Source organism: Neofelis nebulosa, chromosome 18 (genome assembly GCF_028018385.1).
Source record: "Neofelis nebulosa isolate mNeoNeb1 chromosome 18, mNeoNeb1.pri, whole genome shotgun sequence".
In the NCBI taxonomy this organism is placed as follows: domain Eukaryota; kingdom Metazoa; phylum Chordata; class Mammalia; order Carnivora; family Felidae; genus Neofelis; species Neofelis nebulosa.
This window is the reverse complement of record NC_080799.1, coordinates 41138783-41153426: the sequence shown is the minus strand read 5'-3', so window position 1 is coordinate 41153426 and position 14644 is coordinate 41138783. Positions and strand designations below refer to the sequence as shown.

The following is a 14644-nucleotide window of genomic DNA, read 5'->3' as shown; positions in this document are numbered from 1 at the left end:
TAAGGAACAGAGACCAACCAAGAGAGAGGAAGAGAAATGAGCCAAAAGGGGTGGGAAGGGCATTCCAGGCAGGAGGAAGAGTGTGGGCAAAGGCCATGTGGCTGGATGCAGTGTGGAAAGGACAGGGTGAAGGGCACACATTTGTGCTATGCAGGGCTGCAGCAACCAGGGCCTGGGAGCAAAGGGAAGCCTGGGGCAAGGATTAAGCTACAGGGGACAAGATCAGATTTGCATATCGCCAAGAGCTCCCTGGCAGCCATGGGGAGAAGGGACTGAGGTGTCAGAGTTGAAGCACAAACTATGAAGAGGCTACTACTCCAAGTACGCCAGGCAAGAGGGCCTGGGCTTCCAGCTACGCTGGCAGGCCAAGTGGATGAAAGTGCAGGGTTGGCCCAGCAGCCTCCTGCCTGGGGCCCAGGGGACTCCCTTCCCAGGCTCAGGAGGCTAAACGCAGGACCACCAAAAGCAGAGAGAACAAAGACCAGAGGCTACTTCCTTCTTCCCCCTCCAGAGACAGGCTGGGGCAGGCAGGCTGGGAGACTGGCAGGTAGCCTTGCCTGGAGTAAAAGGAGCTGGGAATCCCAGGTCCTTGCTTTGAAATGCAGCTTCTTCTCCCGGGGGGCCTTCTGGGTGCCCCTCACCCCTCCTTAGGGTGTTGCCTAAATGGTATGAATTGAGCTAAGCCTCTCCCCCAAAACTTCCTGTCCCTAGATGGTTGCCCCTGACAATGCTTGAAATGCCACAGCAGCCATTCTAAAGGTTCACTGCTGTTCTGTTCTGAATCTAATTTATCAGGTCTCCTTCCCTCTGCCAAGAAAAAGGACTGGGCAAGTGAGGGCAAAGCCAGAGAAAGGAGAGGTGTGACAGGGTTGCTGGGGCGGAGTCAGGGAATACAAAAGCCAGTGACTCCACCATCTGACCTGGGGCAGTCCCTGGAGACAGCTGCCACCAGACCCAGGTGTGGGTGGGAAGACCCAGTTTCCCTTCCCAGGGGCCCCTGGGCCCCCCAGCATCAGCCACCTGTGAACTATGAGCCCAAGATGAGCGTCTTTACTCTTGGCCTCAGTGTCATCCTTTGTGAAAGAAGCCACAAACACCAGCCTGGCTGTCACGGTGTCAGAATGAGAGGCTACAATACCCATGGCCGTGTGGGGCACACAGTAGGTGCTTGAGAAATGGCTGGGCAGATCACTCCAGTACAAGTCTCCCATATGGTTGGAGGTGAGCTTTTCTGACAGAACCCTCTCCAGATGGCTCCAGGCTTTCCAGCTGTCACTGATCAAGGTGTGCATGTGTGTCTCCAGGCGTCTGCTTGAAGTGGGGGCCACGTGAATGTTAAGGGGACTGGATGACAGTCAGCTGAGCGCCTGCCCCACCCAGGGAGAGGAGACCAGTTAGTTGCATGGGCTCAACACTGTCCTTACCCTTAAAAGTGTGTATTGTATTATTGAGTGCTCACTGTGAGTCAGGTCTGGGGCAGGGCACCCAGGAACTTCACCAGCTGGGGGTTGCTATCATCAATCCCATTTCACAGATGAAGAAACTAAGACAGAGATGTTAAGTGACCTGTCCAAGGTCACACAGACACAAGGGGCAAAACTAAGGTTTGAAGTCACATCTGGCTGACAACAGACTCCGTGCTCTTAACCACAAAGAGACTCAGGGCACCGTAGCCAGTTTCCAGGAGGGCATGCACCCCTTTCAGCAGCCTTTAAAGCCTGGGGCCCTGCCTCCCACACAGGGACCTCCTCTTTAAAACCAGATGCAGCCCCGGTGAGGTTGAGAAGCAAGGCCAGGCTGCTGGGTGCTTACTGGGACACAGGTCTGGTTGGAGGGGCAAAATTAGTCCCATTTTACAGATGAAGAAGGTGAGGCTCAGTGAAGGTAAATTTCTTTGCCAAAATCAAACAGAGGCAGAATTCAGTTTAACTCCAGAGCTGAATCTTAACTATTCTACTCCTCCCCATGACAGGTCAGACACCTCCCAGGAAGTCCTGCCAGGTCTCCCAGGTCTCCACCCTAATGCTGACAGCACTTACTTCAGACCCATCAGGGGCACCAGAGCCGATAGGCTACAGACCTCGTACATCCAGCTTTCTGTCCCACCACGAAGACATGGTCCGGTAAGGCACACTTGTAATTAAGCTTAACTCCATCAGGTACAGGAAGAATGTCAACATCTCCTCCACGGCCCCGCCCCGCCCCACCCCACCCTACCCCCCCGCCAGGAATGGCAGACCTAGAGTTGTGAAGTGCACAGCCTGTCCATCAGCATCCAGTTCAATCCCAAGCACATGGTAGGTGCCTTATCTGCACTTGCTCAATAGTAAAATCACCACAGCTATGGTACATTGAGGCCTCCTACACCTTTCAACTTTTTCCCTGTGTCATTTCACTTAATCTTCATGCTAATGATATCATCAGGCAGGACCTATGCTTATGCCCATTCTACAGGTGAGCAAACACTGACTCCGAGGCCAAGCAGCTCACCCCAGATTGCATAACCAGGAAGGGGCAGCTGGTAGGGGCTGCACTCTCAACCAGGGTTCAGGACAGTGGGAGCAGGTCCCCTCACACCTTCCCTACTGGGCTGGATACCCATCCTCAGCGACCTGCACCATCAGGTCTGACCCTGTCATTAGCTCAGGTGTGAACATCAGCTCCCACACCTGTTATTAGGAACCAGGGTGACAGGAGCAGCGGGGTTCCCCCGTCCTGGCCCTCCCCAGTTTCAGACGCTAAAAGGCTGACAAACAGGGAGGGGCGGGTTTTCTCCAGGAGGGCTCTTCTGTGACTGCCTGGGTGTGAAGGTCACAACTCCTGGCTTCTTGGTCCTGGGTCCCCTCAGCTGGCAGCGGTGATGCTGAGCCCCTGTCTGGGTACTTCCTACGTGCCAAGGGCATTCTGTCTGTTGTCACATTTGCTCCCCCTAGGGCCCCATGCAACAGACACTTAGTTGCACCATCCCTGCTTTGCAGTTGAGGAAACTGAGGCTCAGAGAGGTTCCCTGATTTGCCACGGCAGCTGTAGCTGAGCTGGGATCACAAGGGAGGCATTCTGCTCTCAGGGCGAGAGCTGCCACACACTTTTCCATGCTGAATTTTGCTGGCAGCCCCACCTTCCCTCAAAGGAGGCCCCCAAAAAACTCAGGGTGAAAGAGTAACTTGAGGGTCAGTGCCCCATGACCAGTGACCACATCTGAGAGCTACAAGCAGAGTGCCAGGCACCAGGTAACACTCAAAGATTCTTGCTGAGACAACGGGGCAAGAGACTGTCTCCCAGCCCACAACTCAGTCCATGAACTTGTCCCCATGAATGGGAAGGGGCAGAGGGGATGCACTGGTCTGGTGAGACCATGTACGGAAGCACCTGGCCCCTACTCAGGACTGTGTCTCTTCCAGGCCATGGAACCCAAAGGCAGAGTCTCTCCATCCCATCCTGGGGAGAGAATCAGGAGGGCTTCCTGGAAAAAGAAACCTCAAAGCTGACATCTGGGATCAATGGCTGTCAGCCAAGGGCAGAGGGTGGCTGCTTTGGGCCAGAAGCATGCGGGGAGGGGGACCGGGTGGGGGATAGAGAGGTAGGACTGAATCCTTGCCACCCCAGGCCCTCAGAGTCCACGCAGCTCTAAAGGATGGGAATTCCTTCCTTCCTATCCTCTGTTGGGAAAGCCAAGCCCTTCCCAGTGTGTATGAATTCATCCTAACCTTGTTAGGTCCAACCTTCTATTAGGGGCACCAGACAGAGGGCTGGAGGGATTGGGGTCCGGAGAGATGGAAGAGGCAGAGGGCAGGGTGAGGCCTGGCCCGTTTCCTGGTGTGTGGGTGTGTGCATGTGTGAAGGATTGGAGGGGCCCAAGTTTTAATGGGGGGAGAACAGAACAGTCCTCCGTGGCTGGCACAGAGTATGCGATTGTGCAATGCCCCAGAGAACAGCTCGGGGACTGGACGGGACCCCGGCGAGGTTTGAGAGCCAGCTGGACCTAGACATAGAGAAACAGCATGCAGGGCCCTGCCCAGTCTCTGGGGTTGTGAAAGTCTGGGGAGGCTGGGGAGTGGGGGACTCTGGAAGGGGAGAAAATAAATGTCTCTGAGCTTGAAGCAGAACATAGGAGAGATGGGGACCCTGAGATCACAGGGCGGTGCAGTTTCTGAAAAGGCTGGAACTCAAAACAATGGACTGCCCACACTCCCCTGCCAGTGCCCAGGCCTGCCTGCACCTGTCTTAAGGGTCTGCCTGGGCTGGACCACAGGGGTACTGTGACAGCCCTGACCAGAGTCTTCTCACCTTTAGCTGGTCCTGGAAGGGGGTGAGGATACCTTGGGGTGGATAGTCCCAGGCAGGGGGGCTGTGCAGTTTGGAGTCTCCCACCTGAATGAAGCCCTTTGTCAGGAGAAGCTTGGTGAAGTGTACCTTCCAAGCCAGGAGCCCCCACCTCATATTTGCTAGAGAAGGGAAGAGGCAGGGGTCAAAGTCCCACCCCTTCTCTCAATCTCAGCATCTACAAGAGGCTTCCCTAAACCGGTTATTAAGTGAATACATCAGGCTTATCAAAACGGACGTGGGCTGCAGGCTCAACGCAAACACATCAAGACAGGTCATTCCCTTCCCAGGCCGCCCTGGGAACCAGCGGCTCAGAGACGCCGCCAGTTTCTGGGCTGGGGGGGTGGGGGTGGGGCACACCCCTGAGAAGTCATGCATCTGCGAAGGAGGCCCCGACGCCGCCCAGCCACCGCGCAGACCCCAGCACGGCTGCCAGAGAGGGGGGAGGAAAAAGGGGTGCCTCAGCCTGTGCCCCCCATCCACTGACCCCACACACACCGGTTTTTCGTGCTGAATCTCGGGAGGGCCGGGTGGCAGACACCGGCAACTGCTGCGGGAGGTAGCACAAAGACCACCACCCCACCCCCCCACTGTCCCGCCACCCCCAAGCCAGAAGCACCTGCCCGTTCTCCAAGAAGCTCTAGTGACGCCCGCCAGCCCCCGTCCAACTCAATTTCCCTTCCCCCGTGAGCCCCTAGACGAAGCTTCCTGAGTCCCTGTGGCACCCCTGCCTTGGGTGTAGGGTCCTCGGATACACCATTACCCACCCCCGCGGTGCTTCCCCGTCGCAGGAGAACCCCCAGCGCAAGGGCGACCCTGGGACACGGAGGTCCCCTCTACTTCCAGCTCAGTTCCCCGCCCTCTAGGTGTCCAACTGAGTGCTCCTCGGGGCTCCTGCAACTCTCCGGGGCCAAGTATCGCGTCTTTCTTCGGTCGCCCCCAACCGATCGCTATCCCCACCCTGGCAGTGCTTCCCAGCTCAAGGAGGGGGGTCCCTCGGGAGCCGCGTTCCCGCACGTCGCGCACTCCCCGCTCAGCTCCCCGCCCCCTGGGCCGTGCTTTCTGGGCCCCCGGCAGCTGTCCAGGCCCGGCCGTTCCCCCCCGCGCTCCGGGAAGTGCTTCCCCGCCCAGGGCTCCCCACGGTGCGCGGGTTTCCCGAGGGCGTCCCGGGAGCGCCATGCGGCGCCTCCTCACCTCCGGGTCTGCACGGTGGGGCTGTATTTGCCTTTGTTTCTCTTCCTGAAGAGCGAGTTCATGGTGGCGCTCGGGGTGCGCGGGCGGGGGCGGCGGGTCGCGGCGCCGGGCTGGCAGTGGGCGGCGGGCGGGCCCGGCGCGCACCGAGGGGCAGGCAGCGGACACAGGTGAGCGAGCGGCGGCGCGGGAGCCCCTAGTGCGGCGCGGCGCGGGCGACCGGTCACTACTCACGGGGGGCGGGGCGCCCGATGGCCTCCGGCTGTCCCGGCCGCTCCCCGAGAAGGTGGCGCTTACCTTCCCGGAGGAGGGGCCACCGGGCGGGCGGGGCTTCCAGCCCCCTCGGGCGCGCGCCCTAGGCCTGGTGCGAGCGAGTGGGGTGCCAGGCCAGGGCTGGGGGTGGGACACGCGGTCCTATCCGGACACTTCCCACCCTCCCCGGCCCCCGCACGCTTGTGGCTGGCAGGTGGGCAGGGGCGCTCGGCCAGCTTTCCCGGGCACACCCAGCCCCACCCTCACACCCCTTCCCCAGGGGCCCCGGCGCGCCCCCTGGCTGAGGGCCTTCACCTGGCTCCCGGCTGCCCCTGGCGCGCAACGCTCCCCTCTCCTTGGCTCACACCCAGGTGTTCCCCCCACCCCCACCCCCGCCCAGCCAGGTGTGGCAAAGACCTGACGGGTCTCTGTGCCTTGGATAGCTCGTGAATGACACTCAGGTGGTAATAGTGTCGATGACGATTGAGAAAAGCACGCACCTGTCGCGCATCAAATCCCCCAAGACTTCCGCCACAAACGGTCAGCTGACACCTGGCAAGGCTGCTGACCGCTCCCAGCCTCAGTTTCCTTATTTGCCAAACAGTGATAACAACTGCCCCCCAGCCCAAAAAAGGTTAGTAGGAGAGTCCTGCTGAGATTTCACACAGAGTATGTAACACTGTGCCTGGCCCAAATGTGCAGGAAGTGTGGCCGTCATTATCAAGCCATCTTGATGGACAAAAAGTCCTTTGAAACTTGAATAACTCCAGGCCCTGGCATGATGGAACCACTTCGTGGCTGGTCATAAAAGCAGCTGGGTTCTGGTTCAAAATAGCCATGTTACACAATTCTGCCAGCATGTACCCAGGTTAAATTGTGTGCCACCGTGTGCCTGGATTAGACAGTGGGCATCTGTGCACCCAGGTTAGGCATGTGCTACTCGAGAAGCCTGCAGTTGGGCAGTAAACAGTCTGGCAGTGAGCTCACATGGGGCCCAGACAGCAGGGAAGGAAGGTTCAGCGCCACTTTAGAGGGTGCTGGGGGTGGGGTCTGAGCCCAGCTGGTAAGGAGAAGCAATGAGGTCTGCAGGGCAGGGAGGCAGGATCCCCCACTGGGGATCCAGAGTCCTCAGGCTAGTCCCTTCCCCAGATGTTTTTCTTTATAAAATAAGGACGTTGGTGGGGATGTTGATCCCCAAGGGCTTTTACTGCCCCAGACCTCAGAGCATCTGAGAAACACAGGTTCCTTTAGGCCATCTCTTGTCCCTACCATTTTAAGACTTCAGTTTTGAAGTGTTACAGAGACTCTAGGAAAAACTAACTCTTTTTTGTTTGTTAATGTTTATTTATTTTTGAGAGGGGGAAGGGGCAGAGAGAGAGAGAGGACAGAGGATCTGAAGCAGGCTCTGCACGGACAGCAGAGAGCCTGACGCGGGGCTCCAACTCACTAGTCGTGAGATCATGACCTGAGCCAAAGTTGGACGCTCAACCGATTGAGCCACCAGGCACCCTGGAAAACCTTATTCTTAATGAGGCATCTGTGGGTGAGCTTAAGAGGGTCTGTGCATCCTTATAGCTTCTTTCAAAATGTGCCCATTTGTGCATTTTTCTTGGGGAGGGCCTACTGCTTTCAGTGAGTTCCTTCCTTCACTCATCCAGCCGATACTCAGTAACACTCTTCCAGCTGCGGCTGCCTGGTTCCACTACAAGATAAGAAAAGGGAAAAGACAAAACACAGCAAAGGGCCTTTCTCTTAAGGGATGGGGCCTGCGGGGCACCAAAGAACTCAGGTCCAGCCAGCTAACATTGGGAACAGGTGTCAGGGAGAAGCCAAGGTTTCAGATTACAGGTGTGGGTGGAGGCGGGTGGACTTGGGGCCTGAACACTAACTCAGCAGAGTTTACCCGCCCACAACCCCTTCGCCAGGGCCCAAGTGGGCCTTAGCCGGGGCCTCAAGAGGAAACCTTGTTGATCCCTCTGCTTTTGCCCATGTGGCAACTCTGCCTGTAAACTCTTTCCTTACTTCTCTCTCTTGCCTATCCCTACAGGGTGGCTCTCACATGGGAGCTCAGCATGCCTTAAGGGATGTTCATGGAAGCACTGTTGCTATGGAGAAAGCTCCGGAGACAACCTGATGGTCATGGGGAGAAAGTGGTTAAATAATCCACGGTGTATCCACACTACGAAACTATGCAGCTGGAAAAGAATGAGGGCCTGATGTGGACACACTTAGCCAGGCACCAGAAGTACGGTGCGAGGAAGAGAATATACATATGTATATGCACAGAAAGCTTCTGGAAGGATCCACAAGCTGTGAGTCCCCTTAGGGGGGGATGACAGAGAAATCTGAATTTTCATTGTATCCCCTTTTACAGTATTTGTATTTTATTTTTTATCTATTTTTATTTTTAAATGTCTCTTGATTTTATTTTTTTTTATGTGTTTGAATTGCCTTTTCAGTTACTTTTTAAAAACTTGTTTAAAAACGACTGAAGTCTGGCACTCCCTCCTCCCAGAGCCTTCCCTGATGACCCTCTTCTGCTTCACCCACCACCACGCTCTAGTGAAGTAACCTCTTTCCTTTTCAGACTTTGTTACTGGACCAGGAGATACTGAGGAGTAAAGATCATGAAAGATAGGAAACTTGGGGGAAAAAAGACCCTGTGCTGAAGCAGGAAGCTGCTCTCCCCTCAAGTGGCTGATAGTCTAAGAGCTGAGACAAAGATACACCTGCCAAGTTCACCTGGATGAGTCTGGGAGGAAGAAGAGCCTTATCAGAGCTCCAAAGATGGGGAGGAGCAGCCTGGGAGACCTGGGTTGGGGTCCTCGCTTGGTCTCTGTCAGCTGTGTGGACGTGGGCAAGTCATCTTGCCTTTCTCTGCCTCAGTTGTCCTCATCTGTGAAATGGCCACACAATGATAGCATCAACCTCAGAGAGCGAGACCCCATGGTTTGTCACCCACTTAGCACACGCTCTGTCTCTAGTGATGGCTCAACAAATGGGAGGATGTTACATCCATAGCTGGAGGCTGGATGCTTGTGGCACTGAGGGGTACGAGCAGTTACAGGAACTCCAAGCAGTGTCAAAACTCTAGACTTCTCCCAATTTCTGAATCTCCTTTCCCCATACTTCTTAGAAAGGGGAAGGTCGGCTTTGGGGAGGAAACTGGGCTGGGGACGCTTCCCGGTTAGCCTGCTTGTAGCTCAGCTGCTGAGTAACAGTCATGACACTGATTATATTAATGCCGTGTCTCATTTATTGAGGATGGACTCTGTGCCAGGCAACATGGCATGTGCCCAAAATGCCTCAGCTGATTCCTTCTCCCCCACGGACCCTCACTGGGTGAAGCTTGTGGGGGTGGGGGGGGAGACAAGCCCTCCCCACCTGGGGCAAAGCTCTCTTATCTCCTGTTCCAGGAAAGAGCATCGAGACCCTGCGAGGCCCAGTGCACAGCGGGGCTGGTTCCTGGGTGAGCCTGCTCCAGCCCTGAGCTTGGACCCCCACCCACCTCCACCCTCCCAGCCTCCCGCTGACTCAGCTGGGTCAGGCCCAGGAGCTTCGGGGAGAATTAGCAGATTCAGGGAGGAATTTGGGCTGTGCTTCACCATCCTCCCCCTCCATTCTCTCCAAGCTGGGCTCCAAGCTGGTGCAGCTCTGTGTGCGTGCACACGCGTACACACGTGTGCACGACACTGGCTTGTGGGCAGGCCGGATGGGGTGGGAGCTGTGTTCTGGCCCCGTGCATCCTCCTCTGGGCAGATGGGATTTGTTTGGTTCCGCAGAGCCCTCGTATGCCAAGTGACTCATCCCTCTGCCGACCGGGGGTGGGGGCTCGGGGGAGGGTGTTTGCTTTCCTCGGGTTTGCTTGATGGTTAAACCCACGGAGAGGGCACCTGCGCGGCCATCCAGTTCTCTGGCAACCAGGCCACCCTCGGCCCCTGAAGCCTGTCCCCTCTCTGCAGCTGGGCTAGGCTGCTGACCCCGGGAGGCCACTACCTTCTGAAGGGTCACCCACCCCCTCCTTGTTGTCAGTCATTGTTTCCCCAGCAGCTGGAGAGGTGTTCACTCACTCACTCACTGGTTTGGGGTGTTCCTGCGAACCAGTCTGAAACAAGAAGGGCAACATTCCCCCAGCCCCAGAAAGAGGGGTGTGATGGCCCAGCAGCCTGTTCCTTACCACAGCCCCTTCTCCTCCCATCCTCCCGTGGACAGCCATCTCCTGTCTCCAACTGTATGACCTCACCTCCACCTGAGGAGCATTTAAAAATGCAGATTCTAGAGTCCCCTTGTTGGGTGGGTCTGGAAGGGCCACGGAATCTGCATGTTAACAAACAACTACCCCCAGGTTACTGAAGCGGGTGGTTTCTGGGCCACCCTGAGAAACAGCTGTGAATAGAAAGATGCGGTACATGCTCAGGCCCTGGTCTACACCCACCCGGGAAGAGCCCACAGGCTGTAGCTTGAAGCCAAACTGGGTTTGAATCCTGACTCTGCCACATCCACCTGTGTGTCCTTTCAGAGGTGGCTTACCCTTCTGGAATCTTGGTTTCCCCGTCTGTAAAATGGGGAAGAGCCAGGGTGCCATGATGCGTGCCAAGCACCTGGCATGGGATCCCCTCTTCTCCCCACTCTTCAAGGGGACAAGAGGGGAATGGCCCGGCTTCACCCTGTGTTTTGTAACATGTATTTACTTTTCTTGCAGAACAATGCAAGGGATGGAAAAATCACGCTGGCTCTCCAGCCCAGATGGGCTGACTCACACTCAGTCCTGGGCTGGGGGCCTGGTGAGCTCCCCACAAAGCCCTTGGGGCCAGATGGGAGGTTGGACCCTGGCAGCAGAGGCAGGAGAGGGTCCATGGTGAGTCACCCACTCTGCCTGCCCCTTGAGTCATCCCCCAAGAATGTGCCTCCGGCCCCTACCCGCTGGGGGCTCCTGGCAGACTGCCCCATCCTGGCCACCTCCCCACTGCCTGCCAGGCAGCCCCACCCTACTGCCCTCCCAGAGAGCCATTGCTCAGATGACCATCCTGCCAGCCCTCTCTGGATGCAGGTGTATACCTATAACAGCCGTGTCTATTGTCCAACTATTGAAACAGCTCCTGACAGTGGTTGAGTAGTGGCCACTCTGAGGCCCTGGTGTCCCTTGGCAGCCCTGGCCCTTCCCCCTCAAACCCTTGGCTCTGCAGGGGACCTCTCAGCCCCTGCCCCACCCACAGGCTGGGACCCACTCTGACCCAGCATTACTATCCCCTCAGTCCCTCTTGCAGATCCAGGCCTCATACCAAACCCTGGATTGCTTTCCAGTACAACCTGCTCCCTCTCTCCAGACACTTCATTTCCAGCCCATCCCTGGGCCTCTCAGCCAGGCTGTAAGGGCCTCCCAGTGAGGAGGTCACGCCATCAGGGCAGAGAGCGGAGCTGGGTGGGACCAGACAGGCTCTGCCAGGCCTGAGATCCCCGCAGGACAGGCTGCCCAACCCTACCCCAAAACTGCTATCCTCCCCTAAACACCCAGCCTTTCTTCCTTCTACCCCGCCTTGCGGGGCCCTGCCAGGGCTCATGCTGCCCAGACCGGTAGGGCTGCATTTCTGGGGCCAGTGTCCAGGGTGTGACAGCCCCTGGGAATGGCCAGGTCAGAAGGTCAGAACCCCATTTCCTCCAGAGTCTGGGGGCCTGAGTGATGGATAAGCTAGGCCACGAGGGGCAGAACACAAAATCCAATCAGGTTTTAGCTTGAAGCCAAGCTGGGTTTGAATCCTGACTCTGCCAGGTACCCAGCTATGTGACCCTGGGGAAATGTCTTCACCTCTCTGAGCCTCAGTTTCTCCACCTGAAAAGTGGGAATATTCTGGCATCTGCTCCATAGGGTCTTGAAAAGATTCAGTGAAGTAAGACATATAATATTAACAATCACAACTTTTGCTGCACTATGTGCTAGGCCCTGTGCTAAGTGCTTGGGTTAGGGAGTTGGCCTATGTATTCCAGCTTAATTGACGTGTGACAGGCATATAATAAAGTGTATATATTTAAAGTATACCATCCAGTGGATTTTGACATCAGCACCCAATGGTAAAATTATGGCCACAACAAAGATGATGAACTGGCCCTCCTTCCTCTCCCCATTTTTCACATGTGGAAACCAAGGCTCCAAGATGTTAAGTGCCTACTCAAGGTGGTCAGGAAGGAACTCAGGATTTAAACCCTGCAAACTGAGGGGCACATGCATGGCTCAGTCGTTTAAGTGTCTGACTTTGGCTCAGGTCGTGATCTCGATGTTTGTGAGTTCGAGCCTCACATCGGACTCTGCTGACAGCCTGGAGCCTGCTTCAGATTCTGTGTCTCCTGACAGCTGGGAGCCTGCTTCAGATTCTAAGTCTCCTCCTCTCTCTGCCCCTCCACCACTCTCACTTGGTCTGTCTCTCTCTCTCTCTCTCTCTCTCTCTCACTCTCTCTCAAAAATAAACATTAATGGGGAGGCTGGGTGGCTGTCGGTTAAGCATCCGACTCCGGCTCAGGTCATGATCTTGTGGTTTGTGACTTCGAGCCCCATGTTGGACTCTGTCCTGACAGCTCAGAGCCTGGAGCCTGCTTCAGATTCTGTGTCTCCCCTCTCTTTGCCCTTCCCATGCTCATGCTCTCTCTCGGTGTCTCAATAATAAATAAAGGTTAAAAAATTTTTTTAAACAAAATAAACATTAAAAAAAATAAACCCTGCAATCTGAGCCAGGGCCCTTGTCCCCCACCTCTGCCACCATTCAGCAGGGTGCCTGGGACAGTGTAGGCGCTCGATGTCATTATTGAATGAACAAATGAATGAATGAGAGGGTCAATGCATGATAGTGTTCGCAGGGAAGGTCCACAGAGGAGGTCCAACCAAAGGTGAGTAGGTCCTGAGTGAGAACTATGGTATACAAAGGGTGTTCAGATGAACAGAAAGTGTTCGTTCATCAAATATTTATTAAGCACCTACTATGTGACAAGGCCTGTTTTAAGCACTCAGGATACAAGGTCAAGTACAACATATTCAGGTTCCTGTCGTCAGGGAGCTCACTGCAGAGGGGTGGGGATGGGGGATGGTGTAAGTTTAATGCCACCTGTGTGTGGATGATGACACCTGTCCTGTGTCCCCAGTGAAGGGGTACCCCAGACAGACAAAGTTGTGGAGGAGGGGCCTGGAGACACTGTGAGGAAAGCAGCCAGACCCAAGGATGAGGGTGGCTGGAGCCCTGGCAAGGAAGGGGAGGGAGATCCTTGCTTGCAGGGACCCTGGTTCCTTCATCATACTGCCTCCCAAGCATCACGGACATTTCCAGAAATATCAGGCTCCCCCTAACCCCTCAGGGGAGGATCTTGACTTCTTGCCTCCACAGTGCCTCCTACACACTCACCCATCCATTTATTCGGCCCCTATTGTATGCCTAGCCCTGGGAATACAGCAGCTAACAAGATACAATCCACACATTCCCAGCCTGAGAAAGGAAAAAGATAGAGGGTATGGCTGATCAATGCTGAGATGGACAGGACATTTGGGTGGAAGAGGACACACACATGGGCGGGGGGAGGGGGGTCCCGTAGCCTCACAGGGAGGGAAACAGAGGGTGCATTAAGTGAAAAAAGACACTGACCCACCACTGTTCCATTTTTGCCATTTGTGATGTAAAATAGAGCTGACCCCCTGTATCCCTCCTGCCTGCCTGCCTAGTCGGAGTTCGCCTGGGCTCTTTGTCCACTCTCTCTGCTGAGGTCTAACATTCCTGCCAGGGAGCTGGGTGGCCAAGCCCCCATGCGCTGCCCTCCCAGGCCATTCTCTGGTCACTGGCTCAGGCTTAATCCCTTGCCCGGGCCCAGGCCTCGGAGACTGATGAGTCAACACCAGTTGGCTCTGGACAAACACTCCCCCCCTTTTTATCCCCCCTTCAGTCCATCCTGTTCTCCGGAAAGGGCCCAGCCTCTGCTGGTCCAGGGCCGACTCTGGAGAAGCCATGTCCAATGGAACTTCCTGAGATGATGGAAATATTCCATATATATGGCAGGCACAAGCCACATGTGTCTACTGAGCAGTTAAAATGAGGCTAGTGTGAGTGAGTTTTTAATTTTATCGCTCATATTTATATAAATATGATATGTTAATATCCACGCGATTAATTTAAACAGCTGCATGTGGTTGGTAGCTATTGCTTTGAGCGGCTCCAGAGAGTCAGATTGGGCCCAGGTACAGAGGATGAGTGGGCAGCTCAGGACGCTGGCTTTCTCCCCCAGCCAGGGCGAGCTTGGGGAGGCACTGGTGGGTCAACTGGGGCCTCAGAGACTGAACTGGGCATGGAGGGGAGTCCCTTGGGGTCTGCTCTGTTGATAGAGCCAAACTAGGTTTTGGTGCCTGTGACTACCCTTCCACCCGTCTAGCTCTTTGGTCTGACCCCAGCCTGGCAGGCAGAATCATGACCTGAGCCAACCCCTTAATATTGGGGTGCCCAGCTCCAGCGCCATGGTCCAACCTCTCTCAGATCTGGCTGACCACATCACAGCCCCACCTCTCTCTCTCCCCATCCCTGCCCTCCCCCTGCACTGTTCCAGAGGAACCTAGGATGAAGGGATGGTGTTACACTTAATTTGCTGAAAGGCAATGGGAATGCATCCTCCTTCCAAAAGAGAGGAGTCAGAGACCATAGCTGTCTTGGTCCTGACCCCCCAACCAGAGTTTGGGTGCACAGACCCTGGGTGCAGGGACTTTACTTTTGCAGTGACCTCAGGCCACGGAAACAGGGACAAGAAGGAAAATGCACAAGGAAGAGGCAAACCAACCAAAGGTGCAGTCACAAGGTGGGTCCTACCGTGGGTTCAATGGTGGCCCCTCAAAAAAGAGAAGTGCGAGTCCTAA

At 55.7% G+C, this 14644-nt stretch overlaps 1 protein-coding gene and 1 long non-coding RNA gene across 3 annotated transcripts in view; one reads left to right on the top strand and one right to left on the bottom strand.

Moving 5' to 3' along the window:
- PPL (periplakin) overlaps positions 1 to 5785 on the bottom strand; it is a 47569-nt gene extending 41784 nt beyond the window's left edge. The window contains exon 1 of one of the 2 annotated variants that reach the window (XM_058710705.1): positions 5518 to 5785. In XM_058710705.1, coding sequence (XP_058566688.1) covers positions 5518 to 5579 — 62 coding nt within the window. In that variant the 5' untranslated portion in view covers positions 5580 to 5785. The remainder of the gene's footprint in view (positions 1 to 5517) is intronic. The other variant, XM_058710704.1, reaches the window with a different exon arrangement.
- A 1346-nt stretch (positions 5786 to 7131) lies between these two features.
- Positions 7132 to 10945, top strand: LOC131501124 (uncharacterized). The gene is made up of 3 exons (XR_009256653.1): positions 7132 to 7309; positions 7814 to 8078; positions 8354 to 10945. It is a non-coding gene; the product is annotated as an uncharacterized LOC131501124 (long non-coding RNA).
- The last annotated feature ends 3699 nt before the right edge of the window (positions 10946 to 14644 follow it).